The following is a 22842-nucleotide window of genomic DNA, read 5'->3' on the forward strand; positions in this document are numbered from 1 at the left end:
TCCTTCCCTTCGCACGTTGTGTGTGAATGTCCTGTGGTCTTTCTTAATTTTTTTAAAAAATAATTTTTTATTGTTTTCCATATCATATATTCCAACATAACAACAGCTAAAAGGAATTCTTTATCATTTCAAAAACAGATATTGTTGCTGATGATATTCTATAGTTTATAATAAAAAGAAAAAAGAAACTATTGACTTCCCCTTCACCCCCCTCCATCTAAAAAATAAATTGAATATTATTTTGCATATATTTACTAATCCCATTATTATATTAAATGATAAAACATTACTATTTCAGTCATTATTGAGAGGTTGCCCAAAAATAATAGTGAAGATTTATAAAAAGGGATTAGATCAATGAATAACCTTTAAACATCCCCATTTGGAATTCATTTTCACAATAACTTCTCCAAGCCTCCCATTCCCCCATAAACTTATTGTCTTTCTTAATTGTTCCTCTTCTTTTCTTTTTCCCTTTTGCGGAGGTCTTGAGTATAGAGTATGTAGAATGGTGAATGTTGGCATCCACTAAGCACTTATGCATGAACACACATGAACACATGAAGCTGCCTTCTACTGAATCAGGCCCTTGGTCCATCAAGGTCAGTCTTTCCAGGGTCTTGGGCAGAGATCTTTCACATCACCTACTTGCCTAGTCCCTTTAACTGGAGATGCCGAGGATTGAACCTGGGACCTTCTGCATGCCAAGCAGATGCTCTACCACTGAGCCACAGCTCCTCCCCTGCAATGGGTACATCAGGTGGTGGTGGAAACCATCAAGTCACAGCCAACCTGTGGTGACCCCGTAGGGTTTTCAAGGCAAGAGGTGAACAGAGGTGGTTTGCTGATGCCTGCCTCAGCAGCAACCTCGGGCTTCCTTAGTAGTCTCCCATCCAAGTACTAACCAGGGGTGACCCTGCTTAGCTTCCGAGATCCGATAAGAACGGGCTAGCCTGGGCCATCCAGGTCAGGGCAATGACATTATAACTATCTATTGGCATGAACTGTTGGGTGAAGGGAAGTGACATCAATTTGTAGCAAACCTATAGCAACCCTATAAGGTTTTAAAAGCAAGAGATGGACCAAGGTGGTTTTCTATTGCCTGCCTCTGCATAGCAACCCTAGACTTCCTCAGTAGTTTACAGTAGTTTATGCATGGGAGTTTTACCCGAGGTTCGTTGCTCGCTGGACCCACATTTTCCTGTCAGGAATCTATGCACCAGCATAGGTCCAAGCTCAAACCACGTCCCCGCCCCTTTAAATGTCGCTTTGTAATTGGCTTACATTATAGTGTTTAGTGTAAGAGAAAATTCCCCCTGAAACCCTCCAGGCTGAATAGGGCGTTAGGATTCTTATCTCACTACAGATGCTAATGTTCTGCCCCCAAGCAATTCCCCTCTGCTCTGATCAGGCTGCTTACAGCGAACATTGTACCTCTGCATCCTGACTCCCTTCTTTGCAACACCCCTCCCACCTTCCGATTGGGATATAAGGGCTCAGGGATCGCCATTCCTACTTGCATCTGATGAAGGAACCTTTGGCTCTCAAAAGCTTATACCCTGGAGATCGTCTCGATCTTGAAGGTGCAACCGGACTTGAGTCTCGCCGCTCTACTGCAGACCGACAATGGCTAACCATCTGCATCTTCCTGCTTACCCTGTTTCTCTTGCTCCAGTCCTCAGGTACCAGCATTACGGTGGACATAGCTGTCATGGGAGAAGCTCACGGACTCATCACAGATCTCCTGGCTGACCCCTCCCTCCCGCCCAACGTGTGCACCTCCCTGCGGGCTGTCAGCAACCTTCTGACCACCCAGCTCACCTTCCAGGCAGTTCACAGGCCCAGGGTCAGCCCCTTGGCATCCTTCAATGAGAACTACACCTGCTCCGACTCAGAGGAGAGCTCCGAGAAAGGAGAAAAGCTGGCCGTTCCAAAGGTAGAGGTCCGTTTTGTTTTGTTTTTCCACCTTGCGGTCAGAAGTTAAGATTTCTTCTCTCTTTCCCTTAGGCTCAAATTAGACAAGACAGAAAAAAAATGTGCAAAGCACCGGAGGTTACAAGGTGCTTATCTAATAACTTGTAACTGCTCCAGAGTTTTACAAAATAGTAGTAACAACAAAGGTTCAAATGAATTGCAAAACCGGTATGACAGCATACAAATCAGGAGCAAACTGTATACAGTTTTGGTCACCACACCAAAAAACGGGTATTGCAGGGATTGAGAAGGTGCAGAAAAGAGCAACCAAAATGAGCAGGGGACTAGAGCAACGGCCCTATGCGGAGCGGTTAAAACGCTTAGGGCTGTTTAGCTTGGAAAGAAGGCGGTTAAGGGGAGACATGATAGAGGCCTATAAAATTATGCATGGTACGGAGAGGGTGGACAGGGAAAAGCTTTTCTCCCTCTCCCATAATACTAGAACGCGGGGTCATCTGCTGAAGCTGGAGGGTGAGAGATTCAAAACTGATAAAAGGAAGTATTTCTTCACACAACACATAGTTAAATTGTGGAACTCCCTGCCCCAGAATGTGGTGATGGTTGCCAACTTGGAAGGCTTGAAGAGGGAAGTGGACATGTTCATGCAGTAGAGGGGTATTCATGACTGCTAGTTAAAATGGATACTAGTCATGATGCATATCTATACTCTCCATGATCAGGGTAGCATGCCAAATATATTAGGTGCAGTGGGACACAGGCAGGATGGTGCTGCTGCAGTCGTCTTGTTTGTGGCTTCCTAGAGGCACCTGGTTGGCTGCTGTGTGAACAGACTGCTGGACTTGATGGGCCTTGGTCTGATCCAGCAGAGCCTTTCTTTTGTTCTTATGTACACGCAAAAGGCAAAAGCATTGATAATATAACACAGGACCACAACAGTATGAACAAAAGCAAAAAAGCAAAAGTGTTGATAATGTATCACAGAACCACAACATTATTTGTATACTGTAATACATGTTTTGCTATTTATTTGAACCATTGTTGTTACTACTATTTTGTAAAACTTTGGAGTAGCGACAAGTTATTAGATAAACGCCTTGTAACCTCTGGTGCTTTGTACATTTTTTCCTGTCTTCTATCAAAGGTTTCTCCCCCTTCCTTTTTTCTTCTTTTCCCCCCAAATTGGACCTGGTACCCAAAGGCTAAGTCTTAAATGCCTTGGGGGAGTTTGTGCCCATTTCTCTTGGGTCATTTCCCCTACCAAATCAAACCCCATACATATTGCTGCTTTTCCAGTGTCTCCCTGCCTCTCCCCACAGGAAGGAAAGTGATGTGTGTGTGGGGAGCCTTTCTTATCAGTCAAGTGGCCTGAATGAACGTTAAGGTCCCTCACTACTATGATTAGATCACGATGGGTAGCCGTGTTAGTGTATTCTCTCCTATTCTCTCCAGGATCAGAGGAGCATGCCTATATTAGGTGCTGTGGAACACAGGCAGGATGGTGCTGCTGCAGTCGTCTTGTTTGTGGCTTCCTAGAGGCACCTGGTTGGCCACTGTGTGAACAGACTGCTGGACTTGTTGGACCTTGGTCTGATCCAGCAGGGCATTTCTTAAGTTCTTACCTTCCAGGGTTGTAGTGAGGATAAAATGGAGGAGAGGAGAATGAGTAAAACTGTTTTGGGTCCCCATTAGAAAGAAAGAGGAGCCCCGTGGCGCAGAGTGATAAGCTGCAGTACTGCAGTCAAAAGCTCTGCTCCCGACCTGAGTTCGATCCCGACGGAAGTTGGTTTCGGGTAGCCGGCTCAAGGTTGACTCCGCCTTCCATCCTTCCGAGGTCGGTAAAATGAGTACCCAGCTTGCTGGGGGTAAAGTGTAGACAACGGGGGAAGGCACTGGCAAACCACCCCGTTAACAAAGTCTGCCTAGGAAATGTCGGGATGTGACATCCCCCCATGGGTCAGGAATGACCTGTTGCTTGCACAGGGGACCTTTACCTTTTACCTTTTAGAAAGAAAGGGGAGGTATAAATGAAGTAAATAAATGTGGAATCAATTGCAGTTTCCCTTGTATTGTAATTGTTGTTGTATTATTTTGTCTAAAAGCCTATGTGCTATATAGACTTCCTTGAATACATGGCAGTAAATTTTTTTTAAAAAATGAGAACCTAGGAAGATATTTGACGCCGATATTGCTCTGCGTTCATAACATCATCCATCGCTGACCTCCAGTAATGGCTTGAGGTCATATATGAAAGATTATCAAATGGAAAAACTGTTCTCCCTCGTCCCCAGCGTTTCCGGAAAAGTCTGCCGCCAGGTCTCCTGCGACGAGTATCGTCCACTTGGACAACAACCACCTCGGCCACCGGCTTGCCGACCTTGGAGCCAGCTCCAGTGAGAAGAGACCGCAGTGCTAGCATCAAACCCCATGATGCATCACCATCTGGGTGAGTGCCAGTTTAAATATGTATTTATTTAAATATTTATGCCCCACTTTTCTCACTAGAGGGACTCATAGTAGCTTACAACAGAAAAAAAAATACAGGATAAATGAACCAACCAGCACAAAAAGTAATGGACTACGTCCTGGATCAATCCTGGACTCAGTAGCTGGCTCAATTGAAGGCTCAGGCTGTGACCCATGGCCTAAGAGCCAAAGGACCAAAAGCCCTTTGTCTCTTGCCCTTCGGCTCACATTTCTAGCTATGCTGAAGCTTCATATCAGCAATAAAAAGGTGGAAGCAAACACATGAAGCTGCCTTGTACTGAATCAGACCCTTGGTCCATCAAAGTCAGTATTGTCTACTCAGACTGGCAGCGGCTCTCCAAGGGTCTCAGGCTGAGGTCTTTCACATCACCTACTTGCCTAATCCCTTTAACTGGAGATGCCGGGGATTGAACCTGGGACCTTCTGCATGCCAAGCAGATGCTCTACCACTGAGCCACAGCCCCTCCCCTAAACACTCAGCAAGATGTTACAGTGGGCTGAGATGTTCCTCAAAATCTCTCCCTCCCTGTTAGAGAGCTTCTGGGCACACCCAAGCTTTGTGGTCTAGTGGTTAGTATTTCAAACTAGGAACTGAGAGACCCAGGTTCGAATCGCCCATGCTGCCATGGAAACTTGCTGGGTGGCCTTGGGCCAGTCATACTTTCAGCCTAGGCTGCCTCACAAGGTTGTTGTGAGGATAAAGTGTAAGAGGAGGAGAACAATGTCAGCCGATTTGGGTCCTCACTGGGGAGAAAGGTGGGGTATAAATGAAGGAAATAGGTAAATAATTTTTATTGGATTACCTTGAGAAACTATTGATTTTGATGCCAAAGACAGAATTTGAGAAATTTTAAATTCAGCGTGTTTGAGTGTTTTAGCCTTTGTAATTTGATGTTTTGTTCTATAATTAATTGTCAGCTGCCCTGAGCCTGGCCTGGCCTGGGGAGGGCGGGGTAGAAATAAAAGTTAATTGTAATATGATTATTAACTTGAAAACTAGCTTGGTGCTAATGTAAAAACTAAGCTCACAGTCCTCAAAGGTACCTTGTTCGAAGTCACAAATGCCCAGGTGGATATGAAGAGGTTGGTCAACTGGGCAGCAACCATCAGGTAACTAGAATCGAGTTCTTCAGGACCTAGGTCAGCATCTCAGCAGGTTAGAAGTTGCTCCAGCAAAACTTCAACACTCAGTCATCTCCTTCGGTAGTCCTGAAATGTCTTGCTCAGTCTCTAATCCTGCCTCCTATGCAATCCACAGGAGGCAGTTGCTCATATGACTAATGACACCAGGAAGCAGATAAAAATAACGAAGAGCTATGCTAATTGAGTGCGATTAGAAAATAATAAAGTGAGTACGGAGTCATTTGGCATTCTCTAGCGTACACTTTTCTGCGAGGAGAATGAAGAATGTTAACTAATTAGAAGAGTCGTCAGCCATCCTGCTTTTAATTGATGAATCCATCAAAGGATGTCTGTTTCACAAGAGTTAGCTCTGATTAAAATAATATTGTCGGTCTACAGTTTTGAGAATTATCGATACTCTTTCAGTGCTTAATGAAAAGGGCAGATCTCATCCCCATACTCTCACACCCACTTCTGATTTGCATCCTCACCTTTTAAAACCAATAATTAATCTCAGTTACTGCCTTTATTAATCGCTTGATTCATCCCACAGTTATGCTGGAACAAATGGGGGACCCACAGAGTCTTGCAGGGGATATCTCATTTTCCCCTCCCCCCACTATTTCCTCTTTCACATCCCTGGAGGCTCCCGTAGCCTCTCCCCCTTTCCTTCTCCTGCCCACCAGCCAACTGACCTTTTTATGCCTCCCTGTCTTCAGCTTTTCATCCTCCCCACTAGCAGCCCCTCTCCAGGAAAACTGTGTCCCAGTTGGGCAGTGCTGGGCCAGGGCCAGCTGCATGGTAGGTAACCCTCAAGGGCTCGTGGGGGGCACCTCACTTCCCCCTGTATTCCCCCCTACACTTTTTCCTCTTTCTTTCCTCCTGGCAGCCCCTATATCCCCACCTTCCCATGTCTCCTTCTCCTCCACCAGCCAACCTCCCTTGTAAATGCCCCTCTTTTTCAGCTTATTTATTTATTTTTTGTACCCCACCCTTCCTGACAAAGTTGGGCTCGGAGCAGCTGACAACAATAAATATGTGTGTGTATATACAATTTTAAACAAACATAATTAAAACCATAAAACCTAAACTAACAAAACAATATATATAGATAGCACTTTGACTATGTTGTTACTCTTAGGGAGAAACCATTCCAGTAAATGTGGCGGTGAACCAAAGAATAGAGATAGGGGACCAACAATGAGCGGCGATTTCATTTCTTAGGAGGGACGGAGACAGAAGGACAAAAGGAAAGGGGAAGGAAGGGAGGGAGGGGAAGGAAGAAGAGGGTTGGGGAGGGAGGCCAGTTAAGATGTTTTACCATCCCTTTCCACAACCATAGGCCTGGTGGAACATCTCTGTCTTACAGGCCATGCTGGACTGGGCCAAGTCCCACAGGGCACGAGACTTACTCAACAGAGAGTTCTACCAGGCTGGGGCCAGGGCTGAAAAAAACAGGTTTATCAGGGCAGCATACTATGCCCTATACTTAGACTTTACTGTTACCTTTCCTTAGATTTAACAGCCACTGGCTATCCATCATCCACTTCTCACTTAAAAAGGGGGAGATGAAATGTAATTTTCCTTGACACTACGAAGAGAAAAGTTGCCACATCTCTCATGCTTTGGACTGATCTATTTGACAGCAGATAATGTGGTATCCACTTCTCAGAAAGTGTCTTTAGCTGTTTTATCCAAGGAGTGAGGGGCTGTGGCTCAGTGGTGGAGCATCTGCTTGGCATGCAGAAGATCCCAGGTTCAATCCCCGTCAACTCCAGTTAAAGGGACTAGGCAAGGAGGTGATGTGAAAGACCTCTGCCTGAGACCCTGGAGTAGACAATATTGACTTTGATGGACCAAGGGTCTGATTCAGTATGAGGCATCCTCATGTGTTCATGTGCGTTTATTTCATGCACTATTATTTTGTGGACATGCTGAAACAGTGTGGGCTAGGGATTCTATTTAATCCAGACAAAAAGGGCGCTTTTGTTCTTCTGCAATGATTTTGTTACAGTTTCAATCAGGAAATGACCAGAGTAGGGAACCCCCGGCATGCATGCCAAACAGAGCTCTCAAAGGGACTGAAACATGGTCGGTGAGCTTGGACAGTGGTCAGGGGCCAGAGTCTTCTCAAGACCCCACCCACTTGGAAGGTTCACATTTCACCAGCCTTCATCCCAGAGTCTCTGATGAGCAGAAAAGGCAAATAATTACCACTGGGCGCATCTTTGCTCTGTATCCACAGCTCCGAACCTTGGAACAACTCCCTCTTGATGAGCATCAGCAAAAGCAAATCCTTCTCTGCCTCCTATGCCGTGTCTGCCGCCAACCATTTGAATTCCAGAAGACCAAGCCGACAAGGTGGTCATCCCTTTGGCATATCGATGGGCATTCTTCAGCTAAGTCGATAGCACTGACTGCTCATTGGTCTCAACTTGAACCTCAAAGCACGTGGTGATTCAAGTCACCATGGGGACAATGTGCTGTATGTATAGGGGAGGGACTGTGGCTCAGTGGTAGAGCATCTGCTTGGCATGCAGAAGGTCCCAGGTTCAGTCCCCAGCATCTCCAGTTAAAGGAACCAGGCAAGTAGGTGATGTGAAAGACCTCTCTGCCTGAGACCCTGGAGAGCCGCTGCTGGTCTGAGTAGACAATACTGACTTTGATGGACCAAGGGTCTGATTTAGTATAAGACAACTTCATGTGTGTTCATGTATGCTTACCTTATATTTGCTCATCAGGGGGTGATACAGCCCCCTGGTGAACAATTGTTTTTTTTAGCAGAGATCCATGTTTTAAATTGAACAAGATCTGGAAGGCCAACAGGATTGGCTTCATTGGTTGAGCACTCTCACATGAGCTGCTAGATAAAGAGATCTATAGCATCCTTCCCCCAGCGTAAACGACAATGGAGACTTGACCAGAGCCGTTCAATTAATGTTTATGCTATGGTGAACCTAAATACAGGAAGTGCCTCCCCATTTTTTATCACAGTCTGGGGTGTGGCTCTTTGACCACAGGTGTGTGTGTGTGTCGGGGGGTCTTATCCTTCTCGCTATGATCATTGTTGTTCTACAAGTGGTTGTCCCTATGCTGTTCTTTCCCAGTTGTAGGGGAAATGGTCAAAAATCCCCTTTTTCCACACCAGTTTCAACCCAGTCACATCCACCTAGAGACCCCCCAATGAAATTTGAAAAGGATCAGTTTGCATAAAGTGGGTGGAGATTTCAGTCCTTTGTCCCTTTGTTTTGAGATAAGCAAAATGTAACCTTTCGTTTTGCTCCTGGCAGGTATCCCACCAAACATTTCACCTCTCACCTCCCCAAGCCATTCACCCCTCCAGGGGACTCCGGCCAACAGTCCCACCAGCAAGACCTCAAATGAACAGTTCCCGGAGTCGACGGTCACAGCTGCACAGCAAACCAGCAAGTCCCACAGACTCTTAGCTTGTACTCAGAGTGCACCAAACCTATCGGAACCTGTTGTGGTCACTCCTGTTGTTTGCAGCAGGTATGGTGCTACTTTGGTGCTTGTTGAATCTGCTGCTTGTTTCCCCCGTGGACTGTATGATTTCCTCCTCCATATGATTTTCCCCAGCGCAGTGTAGTGGTTAAGACCGGTGGTTTGGAATGGTGAGCTCTAATCTGGAGAACTGGGTTTGATTCCCCACTTCTCCACATGAGTGGCGGACGCTAATCTGGTGAACTGGGTTTGATCCCCCACGCCTCCACATGAAGCCAGCTGGGTGACCTTGGGCTAGTCACACACTGTCAGCCCCACATACCTCACAGGGTGTCTGTTGTGAGGAGGGGAAGGGAAGGTGATTGTAAGCCAGTTTGAATCTTCCTTAAGTGGTAGAGAAAGTCGGCATATAAAAACCAACTCTTCTTCTTCTTCTTCCACTTCTAGTTTACTTTTTTCCCATGCTGCCCAGTTGTATGAATTATGATGCATCTTGGTCAGGATCTGAACATGTCTCAAACGGGAGAGAACTTAACCTGAAGCTAGGGATGCCAGGCTCCAGATGGGACCTGGGGATCCCCTGGAATTACAGCTCATCTCTAGACTACAGAGATCAGGTTCCCTGGAGAAAATGGATGCTTTGGAGGGTGGACTCTATGGCATTGTACCCAGCTGAGGTCCCTGTGCTCCCCAGGCTCCATTCTCAAATCTCCGGAGTTCCCCAACCTGGATCGGGCAATGCTGTCCCCACCCCCACCCCCCGCCGGTCGCCAGGGGGGACCTGGCAACCCTACCTGAAGCTGATACTTGTAGTTTGAGATTCAGTATTTTCCACTACTTAAGGGTCTTGCCTTTTCAGTAGTGGAAACTGCCATTTCCCAGACAAAGAAAGATATGGGGCTAGCTTCATAGGGTAACTGGGTTGGTCTGCAGTAGAAGAGCTAGATTTGAGTCCAGTAGCATCTTAGAGACCAACAGGATTTTCAGGGTATGATCTTTTGAGAGTCAAATGAGTCTGACAAAGGGAGGAACTCTCCAAAGTTCATACCCTGAAAATCATGTTGGTCTGATCGTCCATCAATGTCTTTTTTACGTTCTTATGACTTGTTTGTGGGCTTCCTAGAGGCCCCTGGTTGGCCACTGTGTCAACAGACTGCTGGACTTGATTGGCCTCGGTCTGATCCAGCATGGCTTTCCTTATGGTCTTATGTTCTTCACAATGGTAGATGATCTTCTCTGAAGGCTCTTCTTCCAACTGGTACTTCCCCTGTTGTTTGCTACTCCAGGCATGTTATACGTTCAGGTCCTTGCAGGTGACAGTAGGATCCAAGGGACCCCACATGACCCAGCCAGTCCCCTGTCTAACTAGAGAGTACACCCTGGATTGTCCCAGAATCCTCTTTGGTACATAAGGTTACTTGGTAGGGTTGCCAACCTCCAGGTGGTGGGTGAGGATCTCCTGAAACTACAACTGATCTCCAGGCTACAGAGATAAGTTCTCCTGGAGAAAGTGGATGTTTCGGAGAGTGGACTCTACGGAATTATACCCTACTGAGGTCCCTGTGCTCCCCAGGCTCCATCCCTTAATCTCCAGCAGTTTCCCAACCTGGATCTTGGAGCCCTATTACTCGGCAGACAAGTTGGCATTCCTTGAAAAAGTCCCTTGAAAGTAGAAAAGAGATCGACTGAGCAGTCCATTCATAAAAACAGCTACTTCCCTGAGGTGATTTGCTTTTAAAGCCCAGTCTTTTGAATGACCTCTGAACTTTTTGTTGTGTTTTAGTGAAAGGTTTTATATGTTATCTCTCCCAGAAGAAAGAATCAGCTTGCAAAGCTGACGCATGCCATATAGCGTGTGATCAACTACCCCTTGACAGTGCATGGAATATGATTGAATTGGTCCCTCGCACCAAATTACCATATCCCCCATCTCCTTTTCATCTGTTGTTGTACGTAGAAAATTCAGTGGTGGTTGTTGTAAGTCTCGCCAGCATAACAGTGTGGCAACATCTTCAAATACATTGAAATTTGGGCAGGGACTTTATGTGAAAGCAGACTCTCTGTATATAATAATCGGTATTTTTCAGAAGCGGAAAAACAAGGACATGGGTGGCCATTCTCACAGAATGTAGTTGTAGAATAATAGAACTATATTTCAGGCACTCGAAATTGTTTTGGGGAAATTACACGGTCCCCTCGGGCAGTGAACATCTTGAAGTGATTTCTCCCCAATTACTTGGCTGAAATGAAGTATGGTGACTAGACTCGGTCAGTTCAGATCCAGATACTTATGCAGTTTTCCAAGATGACTTATGTCATGTTCTTTTAACGCGCCTAAATTAGTAGCAAAATCTGGAGAAGTAACAGGTTAAATATGGGTAATGAGCAGAACATATGCCCGGGCAAACTCTATAATCAGCTGTTTAGCAGTGTCAGTATCAGCTGATCAACGCACTGTCAGAGTTAAAAAGCTGATCAGAGCTCTTATGGAAAACGGAAGAACTGTTTCCTGTATTACTTAAGGAAAACGCACATTTACCTTCGCAGGTTTGTGCCGCAGGGAGCGACATAACAACCTAGTCTCATATGAATCTACCTGACTATTACAATCGTCTTCAGATGTCCTGATTCAGGTGCCCCCACCATCTGAGGCTAGATGGGTAGCAATCTGGATAAGTGCCTTCTTGGAAGTGGCCCCAAAATTATGGAATTCTTTCCCCAGGAGACTCGTCTGTCCCATTCTAACATTGCCTTCCACCAAGGGGTGAAGACTTTTTTTTGTTTTGTCCCTTCCTGATTCTCATTGACCTTCCTCCTGTTCATGTTTTTACGTGTTCTGTTTTAATTGTATTTATATGTGTGTTTAATCTTAGTTTAATGTTTTTTTTTTCACCATCTTGGGGACCCTAAGTTGGGTGGAAAGTCATCTCAAAAATGTTTTAAATAAATAAGAAAAATCTGCACCGTGTACCAGTATGGCATTCTTCCCTGTACGATATGTTTACCTGGTGCCTGGTTGTCCAACACTGTGTGGTGTAGTGGTTAACAGTGGCGGATTCTAATCTGGAGAACCGGGATTGATTCCCCACTCCTCCACATGAAGCCTGCTGGGTGACTGTGGGCTAGTCACAGTTCTCTTTGAACTCTCTTAGCCTCACCTACCTCACAGGGTGTCTGTTGTGGAGAGAGGAAGGGGAAAAGATTGTAAGCCGGTTTGATTCTTCTTAAAAGGTAGAGAAAGTCGGCATATAAAAACCAACTTTTCTTGTTCTTTTCTTGTAGTAGTAGTAGAAGAAGAAGAAGGAAAAGAAGTAGTAGCTCTTCTTCTTCTTCTTCTTCTTCATCTAGAATCATAGAATTGGAAGGGTCCACCAGGGTCATCTAGTCCAACCCCCTGCACAATGCAGGAAATTCACAACTACCTCCTCCTCCAAACCCCCTGTGACCCTCTACTCCATGTCCAGAAGATGGCCAAGATGCCCTCCCTCTCATCATCTGCTTAAAGTCATAGAATCAGCATTGATCTTCCTCTTCTTCTTCTCCTTCTTTGCAAAGTGATCGTGAGGCAGAGATGTGACTGTACATATTATTTTTTGATTTTTTTAAATTTTTTGATTTTTAAAACAACACATACAACATACAACACACACTCCGTATACATAGTCAGTGCTCCATGCCTAAAACAGGTGACTGTACATATTATTGTTGGCTTGGTCCACCTGCACCAAGCCCGTCAGGCTCTGCCTGTCCCCAGGCATTCTCCAGCCAAACTCATCTTTCTGTTTTGTCCTGTATTTTGATTTCTTGGAACCAGAGTCATGGCAACCACCCGAAAGAACAAAAGGGTTCTGAGAAAAAAGCCTGCTTGGTCTCGCTTCCAAAGCTGAGTGGTGAGAGGTGGCGCTGGATTAATATGCAGCGCTCATAATTACATCCAGGTTTTGAGTTGTTTTTTGTTTTGTTGGTTTTTTTTATTTCACAGAGGGACAATGACCCATGGAGGTTGCATAGGATCATGGGAAGATGCCTTAATGTGGTTTGCCCTGGTTGAATTGCCAATATCTGGACCATAGGATGCCTCGTTCCATGACATTCAGGCTCATCGGAAAATAGTTCAGGATGGAGACATTTAGCGTTGCCACCTCTGGATTGGGGAATTCCTGGAGATTTGGGGGTGGATCCTGAGGAGGTCAGGGTTTAGAACGGTGGTTCCTAAAGCAGGCAGTACCACCCCCTGGGGGGCGGTGAGGTTACCTAGAGGGGAACTATGAGGCAAGAAGGCACCAGGGGGCGCTAGAGGTGGGCCCCTTTAACTGTGTTGTTCACTAATTTACAATAGATCAAGCTATGGCACCATGCTGGCAAATTTAGTGGAAACTATCAAAAAATATTTTCAGACTTTGAAGGGCTGGTACCACTTGATCAAGTTCATCAGTTTTGTTGAATAAATTTCAGCTAAAAAGTTTTAATTTGATTTTGATGTGCAATTAATTGTTACTGTTTTGAAATGGCATTGTTATTATCTTCTTTAGTGAATCATGCAAACCCCTATTTTGAATAACGCTTTTTATAGGAGAGGGTAGGGGGCGCTGGGGTTGAGTTTGTGGAACCAAGGGGGCAGTGGCCCAAAAGGTTTGGGAACCACTGGTTTAGAAGAAGAAGAACAGTTGGTTTTTATACACCACTTTTCTCTACCGTTAAGGAGTCTCAATGCAGCTTACAGTCGCCTTCCCTTTCTCTCCCAACAACAGACACCTTGTGAGGTAGATGGGGCTGAGAGAGTTCTGAAAGAACTGTGACTAGGCCATTGTCATCCGGCGGGACTTATGTGGAGGAGTGCGGAATCAAACCCAGTTCACCATATTAGAGTCAGCTGTTCTCTGGAGGGCATACCAGGAGAGGCGGTAGTGCTGCCTGGTTTTGAGAGCAGTCTGGGATGTAGGTTGCCAGGTGCCAGCTGAGGATGTTTAATTTTAATGTTTGTTAGGATAACATCTTACTATCTTGTATTTTAAAGATTTTATATGTTTGATTGTTGTTGACTGATAGTTCATTGAACTGTTGTGAGCTGTCCCGAGCCCTGTGACCCAGTGGAAGCGTAGGGTATACGTCTAAAATAAAGTGAAAAGTTTCACCCTGAAGCTAGGTTCATACATGCATGTTTGGTGCTGCTGTTGAATCGTCAAGTGTTGACTTTCTTGTGTGAATGGTCCCTAACGGCTATATTACCGCAGGTGGACGTTTCAAGGCTCTTCCCATCATCTCAAATGGCATGCTTCTGAGCCGAGCTTGTTTCATCTCCCAACAGCTAGTCCTCAAGTGTATATGCATCAAGTGATATGCTTGCCAGCATGGTGTAGTGGTTAAGAGCGGTGGTTTGGAGGGGTGGAATCTGATCTGGAGAACCGGGTTTGATTCCCCACTCCTCCACATGAGCTGCGGAGGCTAATCTGGTGACCTGGATTTGTTTCCCCACTCTTATACACGAAGCGAGCTGGGTGGCCTTGGGCAAGTCATGCTCTCTCAGCCTCACCTACCTCACAGGGTGTCTGTTCTGGGGAGGGGAAGGGAAGATGATTGTAAGCCTGTTTCATTCTGCCTTAAGTGGTAGAGAAAGTCGGCGTATAAAAACCAACTCTTCTTCTTGCATGAAGAAGAAGAAGAAGAGTTGGTTTTTATACGCCGACTTTCTCCACCACTTAAGAGAGACTCCAAACCACTGCTTTTAACCACTACACCACGCTTGCTCTCAGAGTGCATGAAATGCATCAGTGCTTAGGGAAGGTGAATAAAGAATTAGAATCATTGAGTTTGAAGGGACCACCAGGGTCATCTAGTCCAACCCCTTGCACAATGCAGGAAATTCACAGCTACTTCCCACACACGCAGTGACCCCTACTCCATGCCCAGAAGATGGCAACAAAAACCCTCCAGGATCCCTGGCCAGTCTGGCCTGGAGGAAAATTTCTTCCTGACCCCAAAGTAGCGATCGGCATTACCCTGGGATTGTAAGAAGGACCACGAGAGCCAAACATTGACACAACCCTTCCTGCCCTCCCTCTCGTGATCTGCCTAAACACTGTAAAAATGGAACTACCTTCCATGGGAAGTGAACAACCGGCTGGTTGACACACTAATTTACACAATTTTTTGTCGTTTGATCTATGCCGCAGCTGTGGCAGGCCGTATAACCAAAGAGATCCAGGAGAGAGAATTTTGGAAAGAAGCGATGGAACGACGCACCCCCTGAACAGAACAGGTAAAATGGAAGCATTCGGCTGTAAAACAGTAAACTGTTCTGCTTTGGCATTCTGAAGCACCCTTAGATATTATTCGGTTTCATTCAGAATTGCTTTAGTTGCATGCTGGAATTAGAATATAGAATTTGCACTGATCTGGATAGCCCAGGCTAGGCTGATCTCATCCGACCTCGGAAGCTAAGCAGGGTCGGCCCTGGTTAGTACTTGGATGGGAGACCACCAAGGAAATCAAGGTAGCGACTCAGAGGCAGGCAACCGCAAACCACCTCTGAACATCTCTTGCCTTGAAAACCCCACGGGGTCTCCATAAATCAGTTGTATCTTCACAGTAAAAAATCCAAAAAAACAAGGATTGCTGAAGAAGAACGGGAAGGAAATTTCTAAGCATTCTTTCAATACAGTCGTTTAGAGTTTGGTGAACCAGCGGACCGATAATGGTAAAATTGGTGGTTCTGAAGGCTTGCATGGAGACAGACAGACCGAGTTGGAAGGGATCACAGAACCTCTGAACATCTTTCTCCATCCATTCTTGATCCAAGCTGATCTCTCATTATCTCCCTTCCTTCCAGCTGAACCTGTAAGGAAAACCAGCTGCCAAAGGAGAGAGCAGATCAGAATAGATCCACAATAGAAGGCGAGAGAGAGGGCCAACAGCTGTATGATCCCTTCTGTCTTTCTCTGTTTGTCTTCAGTAGTATTTTCTGAACTGTTATATGTTACTACTTTTGGTAAAATGTAGCCAGGTCCTTCAGTCCTTACCAATGTTAATGAATCTGTGCTATTAGAAATACCAGCCCATGTGTCTCTGTAGGACAAAGTCTGTGCCCCCATGTGAGAAACCTCCATTATCTTGTGGCCAGCGTCAAGGTAACATCGACTCCCTGTTAAATGTTAGCAAATCGGGAGTCACCTCTGGAAAAGGAGACTCCTTAGCTTGAAGCAAATCCCCCATTCCGCTTTCCTCTTTAATCCCACCGTTAAAAAAAAAAGGGTTCGAGTTTCCCAGGGTTTCCCTGAAGCCAGAACCTAAAAGTACCTGCTTTAATGCAGACGCTCCCTGGCTTAATCTCAGGCAATCTCTACTAAAAAGAATCACACAAATTTGCCTGAAACCTTGGAGTTCTGCTGCCAGTCAGACAACACAGAACTAGATGTGCTGATGGGCTAACTCTCCAGGAAGCAACTTCATATGTCCACATCTCAAGGGAAATCTTGGTTAGCTTTAACCACAGACAATAGCATCGAATCATAGAATCATCGAGTTGGAAGGGACCACCAGGGTCATCTAGTCCAACCATCTGCACAATGCAGGAAATTCACAACTACCACCTCCCCCTCACACACACACAGTGACCCCTACTTCATGCCCAAAAGATGGCCAAGATGCCCTCCCTCTCATCAACTGCCTAAGGTCATAGAATCAGCATTGCTAACAGATGGCCATTGCTGACAGCTAGCGATCTCCCAGAGGCTGGACTCCTGTGTCCAAACTCATGCCCATTGTTCTGGGATAGCCTGCTGAAAGAAGTGAGGAGGATAATGCAATTGCTAACTTTCCATAAGAGGCATCATGCAGTGTCGTTTGGTACTTAAGGTTGCCAAACTCCAACTGGGGCCTAGAGATCTTCCAGAATCATGACTGATCTCCAGTCCAGACTGTAGTGATCCAGACTGTAGAGACCAGTCCCCCTGACGGAAATGGCAGCTTTGGAATCATAGAATCACAGAATCATAAAGTTGGAAGGGACCACCATGGTCATCTCGTCCAACCCCCCTGCACAATGCAGGAATTTCACAATGACCTCCCCCACACACACCCAGTGACCCCCACTCCATGCCCAGAAGATGGCCAAGGTGCCCTCCCTCTCATCATCTGCCTAAGGTCAAAGAATCAGCATTGCTGACAGATGGCTATCCAGCCTCTTCTTAAAAACCTCCAGGGAAGGAGTGCTTACCACCTCCCAAGGAAGCCTCTTCCACTGAGGAACCGCTCTAACTGTAAGAAAATTCTTCCTAATGTCTAATACAAAAGAAACCATGGTTAAGGAATTGTGCCAGGGTGGGGAGGGGCAAGGGTTCCCATTTGCCCGCTTATGGCAAGAGACCTCCAGCCCTTGCAGCCCATGCCCACCAATACTCAGCTAATCGGCAGGCAGAAACTGGGGCCAAGGTTGGGGGTGCCATCATCCTGGGGAGAAACATGTAAAAGAAGAAAACTTAAGTCCTCTGCTACTTACCGGAAGTGCTGGCCGCAGAGTTCCTGGAGATTCCTAGAGCTACTCGGAAGTGACAAGGGTAGCTCTAGGATTTCTGGCGTTTCTGGATAGCTCTAGGAATCGCCAGGAACTCTGTGGTCAGAACTTCCGGTAAGTAGCCTGGGCCGCATTTTACTTTTAAATTTTTCTCCTGGGATGCTGTCCCCCACCCCCCCCACACACACACAACCCAAGGGGGGTTGCAGCAGTGGAGCCATCTTGCAACGGCACCCCAACTTGCAATTTCTCAGAGCCAATTTATATTGCCCTGAGGCTGTTTCTCCTCTCCCAGGAACAAGAACAGCTTTACTCCTGAGCTCATGTGAACGACTCCAGAACCTGCGGTGGAGTAGGCTGATGCGTAAGGGAGGAGCCGCTCTTGTTTTTTGCTACTACACACTTTCGGCCTTGTGTTTCAGATGACCTGGCGCAAACGACCTCCGACTACGAAACAAACAACAGCGACAGCAGCGACATTGTGCCGAACGACGATGACGCAGATTGCTGCAAGGAGCAGGCGCGGACAGGGGCCGTCTGTACGCCGTATCCTCCGGACACAATCCTATTACATCCCTTGTTGCCGCCTGAGGTAAGAATTGGTTTGTGTGCTGTTTGACATAGCCGTGGACTCTAATCTGGAGAACCGGGATTGATTCCCCCACTCCTCCACATGAGCAGTGGACACTAATCTAGTGAACCGGGTTTGATCCCCCGCTCCTCCACATGAGCGGCAGACTCTAATCTGGTGAACCGGGTTGGTTTCCCCACTCCTCCACATGAAGCCCGCTGGGTGACCTTGGGCTAGTCACAGTTCTCTTAGAGCTCTCTCAGCCCCACCTGCACACAAACACACGAAGCTGCCTTCTACTGAATCAGACCCCTGGTCCATCAAAGTCAGTATCGTCTACTCAGACCGGCAGCGGCTCTCCAGGGTCTCAGGCGGAGGTCTTTCACATCACCTACTTGCCCAGTCCCTTTAACTGGAGATGCCGGGGATTGAACCTGGGACCTTCCGCATGCCAAGCAGGTGCTCTACACACTGAGCCACAGCCCCTCACAAGGTGTCCGTTGTGGGGAGAGGAAGGGAAGGCGACTGTAAGCCAGTTTGATTCTCCCTTAAGTGGTAGAGATAGTCGGCATATAAAAACCAACTCTTCTGCTGCTGCTTTTTAACTTGTTATGGCCATTCTTCTCCCCACCCCCCGCAAATACCTCGATGCATTCGATTGAAGGCCATCCAAATTCACCTTAGAGCTGATGGGAATTTGCAATGCAGCTGTTGATTTTTGATCAGTGCTGCTGCACAAATGCAGAAATCCAAAGCAGCGCAAGCCAAGCATCAAACGCCACAAGGGGAACAAAAAAAAAAAAGGTTGTTGTAAATGATTGCGCAACACAATGGAGATGTGGCCTAAATTAAGCTCTTCAATCCAAATTTAGCTCTTTAACTAATAGCCCCTTTGGTGGGAGGGGTGTGTGTGTTTGTGTGCCAGAGTCCAAGCTGACAGCTCAGGGGAATATTCTGACTGCCAGAGCCGAGCCATCTGAACCCTTCAGGCTTCCGCCCATAACTTACTATTGTCGAAGGCTTTCACGGTCAAAGTTCATTGGTTCTTGTGGGTTATCCGGGCTGTGTAACCGTGGTCTTGGTATTTTCTTTCCTGACTAACAAAGACTACAGTCCACAATAGCCATGCAGATTAGCTTTGGATTTCACACATTAACAGATCACTTCAGGATACAATGGTTCCATATTAACATACCACACCCTCATTAGCACATTATCTGGATACTTACAGGACAATGGTTAGCACATTACCTTTTTGCAGGACAATGATCCAGCTCAAACCCAACCCCTTTCTGACTATATATTACTCTTCCTACACACTTGACACTGAGAGACACTGTCCTTCAGTGTTACTCCTCTGAAGATGCCTGCCACAGTTGCTGGCGAAACGTCAGGAAAGAAAATACCAAGACCATGGTCACACAGCCCGGATAACCCACAAGAACCAACATAACTTATTTTTTTAAATCACTTTTCCCTCAGTTTGATGCTACTTTTTTGTAATTTCCACCTGAGTAAGATCATTAGGCTTGCTTGGGATCTAACGTTTACTTCAGCCTTCGTGTGCCTTTCGACGAAGAACGAACTGTCGTTCTCAGCTTGTGCGGAGTTTCGCCTTCTGGTTTTGCTTTTCTTTGTTTTTAATTTCGAAGGCTTCGTCCAGAGGGAAATGAAAACAGTTAGACCCCAATTGACATGAATGGGAATAGAAAACAGAGTTGCACGTCGAAGGTATTTGGGGTCTAAATGAAACTGACGTGCAAAAAAAAAAATCATTTCTTAAAATGTTGTGTTGGCACTTAAGGCAAGAAATTGTTGCCGGCTCACAATTTTATTTTTTGTTTGTTTGTGGTGTAGTGGTGTAGCCAGCATGGTATAGTGGTTAAGAGCGGTGGTTTGGAGCGGTGGAGTCTGATCTGGAGAACCTGGTTTGATTCCCCACTCCTCCACCTGAGCAGCAGACTCTAATCTGGAGAACCAGGTTGGTTTCCCCACTCCTACACATGAAGCCAGCTGGGTGACCTTGGGGTAGTCACAGCTCTCTTCGAGCTCTCTCAGCCCCACCTACCTCACAGGGTGTCCATTGCGGGGAGGGGAGGGGAAGGTGATTGTAAGCCGGTTTGAGACTCCTTTCTGTAGAGAAAAGTGGGGTATAAAAACAGCTGTGGTTGGAGCGGTAGTTTGGAGCAGTGGAGTGTGATCTGGAGAACTGGGTTTGATTTCCCTCTCCTCCATATGAGCGGCAGAGGCTAATCTGGTGAACTGGACTTGTTTCCCCTACTCCTCCACATGAAGCCAGCTGGGTGACCTTGGGCAAGTTACAGCTCTGTTAGAGCTCTCTCAGCCTCACCTACCTCACAGGGTGTCTGTTGTGGGGAGGGGAAGGTGATTGTAAACCGGCTTGAGTCTCCCTTAAGAGGTAGAGAAAGTTGGCATATAAAAAACAACTCTTCTTCTTCTTCCCCCCCCCCCACCCCCCGGGTGATCTTCCCCACAAGAAGAATCCACAGTATGATTTTTCCTTCACATATCCAAAGAAGAGCAGTGTGACTCATGAAAGCTCATATTGAAATATGTGTTGTCAGTCTTTAAGGTCTCTGCAGAAGAAAGCCATGGCAAACAACCTCTGCTTCTCGCTTACCTTGAAGGTCTCTTTCTGGGGTCACCATGAGTGGGCTGCAATTTAACGGTACTTTTAGGGTGCTATTGGATTTAGCCTAGCAGTCTTGCCCTCAGACTATGTGTGTGTGTGTGTGTGTTAAGTGCTGTCAAGTCGCCTCCGACTCATAGCGACCCTATGAATGAAAGTCCTCCACAATGTCCTATCTTTGACAGCCTTGCTCAGATCCTCCAAATTGAAGGCTGTGGCTTCCTTTATTGAGTCAATCCATCTCTTGTTGGGTCTTCCTCTTTTCCTGCTGCCCTCAACTTTTCCTCAGACTATAGTTTATTGTTAATACTTAGTGAAAACTTATACCAGTCTTCTGTAGAAACCCTTTCTCTTTCCCACCCGATACTGGGACATACCCAAATCCTCTCAGTCTCTGAGTATCCACACTCCAGGGCAGAGAAGCGGTTCCTACATCCTCTCACAGGAATGTTGAAGGTTTCAAACCAGACCCATGTCCTCAAAGAGCCTGTAGGACAACAGTTCCCAAACTTTTTTGAGTCATGGAACACTTTTCAGGAGAGAAATTCATCATGGAACACTAATTTTTCACCTAGCACCTATATACTAAACCTAATGACAGCATTTTTCTTTCCAGTCTCTTCACAGAACACTAGGAGATGTTTCACAGAGCGCCAAGTGCTCCGTGGCGCACAGTTTGGGAACCGCTGCTATAGGATATCTTCTCAAAATAGCAAGGGGATTGGAAAATAAAATTCCGGGCTGAGGGTGGCAGTAAGAGGACACATCTAATAGGTAAATCTGGAGAGATCCCGATGACCAACGGGAATGTCTCTTGTTGGTTCTTTATGCAGGAGAAGCCTATTCTAGCCCCCGAGCCTCTAATAATGAACAACTTGGACCCCCTTATGGAACAGCTCAACAGTTGGAATTTTCCGATCTTTGACTTGGTTGACAAGATCGGCAAGAAGTGTGGCCGGATCCTCAGTCAGGTAAGCAAGTGGGTGTTGTAGGTTTCCCTGTCTTCTGTGAAGAGAGTGTGTGTGTGTTGCTATTTGGAGATATGCGAAGACTTTGCCCTAGATCCCGTTGTGTGCACTGGCTCCATCTGTGAAGCGGCAAAGATGAGAGCTAGCATGGTGTAGTGGCTAAGAGCGGTGGTTTGGAGCGATGGACTCTAATCTGGAGAGCCGGTTTCAGTTCCCCACTCCTCCACACAGGGCCGGATTTAGGTTTGATGAGGCCCTAAGCTATTGAAGGTAATGGGGCCCTTTATATGTCCAGCTGTCCTTTGTCAACAACAAATTGTCGCTGGTTTTTGTGTTGAATATATGCTATATGGTAATTTATGGACCTAATAGGTATCTAAAGCCATTTGCTGTGTGTAGGTTTTATTTTATTTGGTTTTTATCTTATATTTTGGAAATGTACATCCAGTGTTTTTTTTTCCTTTAAAAAATTTTTGGGGGCCCAAGAGAGTGGGGCCTTAAGCTATAGCTTGTTTAGCTTATATGTAAATCCGGCACTGCCTCCACATGAGCGGCGGAGGCGAATCTGGTGAACCAAGTTGGTTTCCCCACTCCTCCACATGAAGCCAGCTGGGTGACCTTGGGCTAGTCACAGCTCTCTTAGAGCTCTCTCAGCCCCACCTACCTCACAGGGTGTCTGTTGTGGGGAGGGGAAGGGAAGGTGATTGTAAGCCAGTTTCATTCTTCCTTAAGTGGTGGAGAAAGTCGGCATATAAAAACCAGCTCTTCTTCTTCTTCCCTGTGAGTAATCAAAGAACCTTTGCTTCCTGTAGAGAGGAGTTAGGCTCCACCCTCCATCCAGTCAGGGAAAATCCCCAATAAGGGGTTATAGATATTGTCCTTATAGCTGAGAGTTGACTCCTTGATCAGTATTGATCAGTATTGATAATGTTTTTAATGAAAAAGGAACTGGTTAAAAGGATTGGCTAATGGAAATATTACAATATTTGGTATAGAATTAGAATTAGAATTATAAAATATTTGAAATTAGATGAATGATTTATAGAAATTAATATGCTGGAAATGAAAGCTAGGGTGAAATGGAAATTTAATAAAATAATTAATTCTCAATGGAAGGAGGGAGGTGTAGGGGAAGTTA

General features: G+C 46.0%; 1 protein-coding gene across 1 annotated transcript in view; it reads left to right on the plus strand.

Annotated features, from left to right (window-relative positions):
* Positions 1-22842, plus strand: part of PDE3A (phosphodiesterase 3A) — a 316228-nt gene that overhangs the window by 266810 nt on the left and 26576 nt on the right. The window contains exons 3-9 of the mRNA XM_056847355.1: positions 1676-1936; positions 4224-4378; positions 7787-7902; positions 8832-9051; positions 15177-15262; positions 17938-18107; positions 21570-21707. Coding sequence (XP_056703333.1) covers positions 1676-1936; positions 4224-4378; positions 7787-7902; positions 8832-9051; positions 15177-15262; positions 17938-18107; positions 21570-21707 — 1146 coding nt within the window. The remainder of the gene's footprint in view (positions 1-1675; positions 1937-4223; positions 4379-7786; positions 7903-8831; positions 9052-15176; positions 15263-17937; positions 18108-21569; positions 21708-22842) is intronic.

Source organism: Euleptes europaea, chromosome 3, assembly GCF_029931775.1.
Source record: "Euleptes europaea isolate rEulEur1 chromosome 3, rEulEur1.hap1, whole genome shotgun sequence".
In the NCBI taxonomy this organism is placed as follows: Eukaryota; Metazoa; Chordata; class Lepidosauria; order Squamata; family Sphaerodactylidae; genus Euleptes; species Euleptes europaea.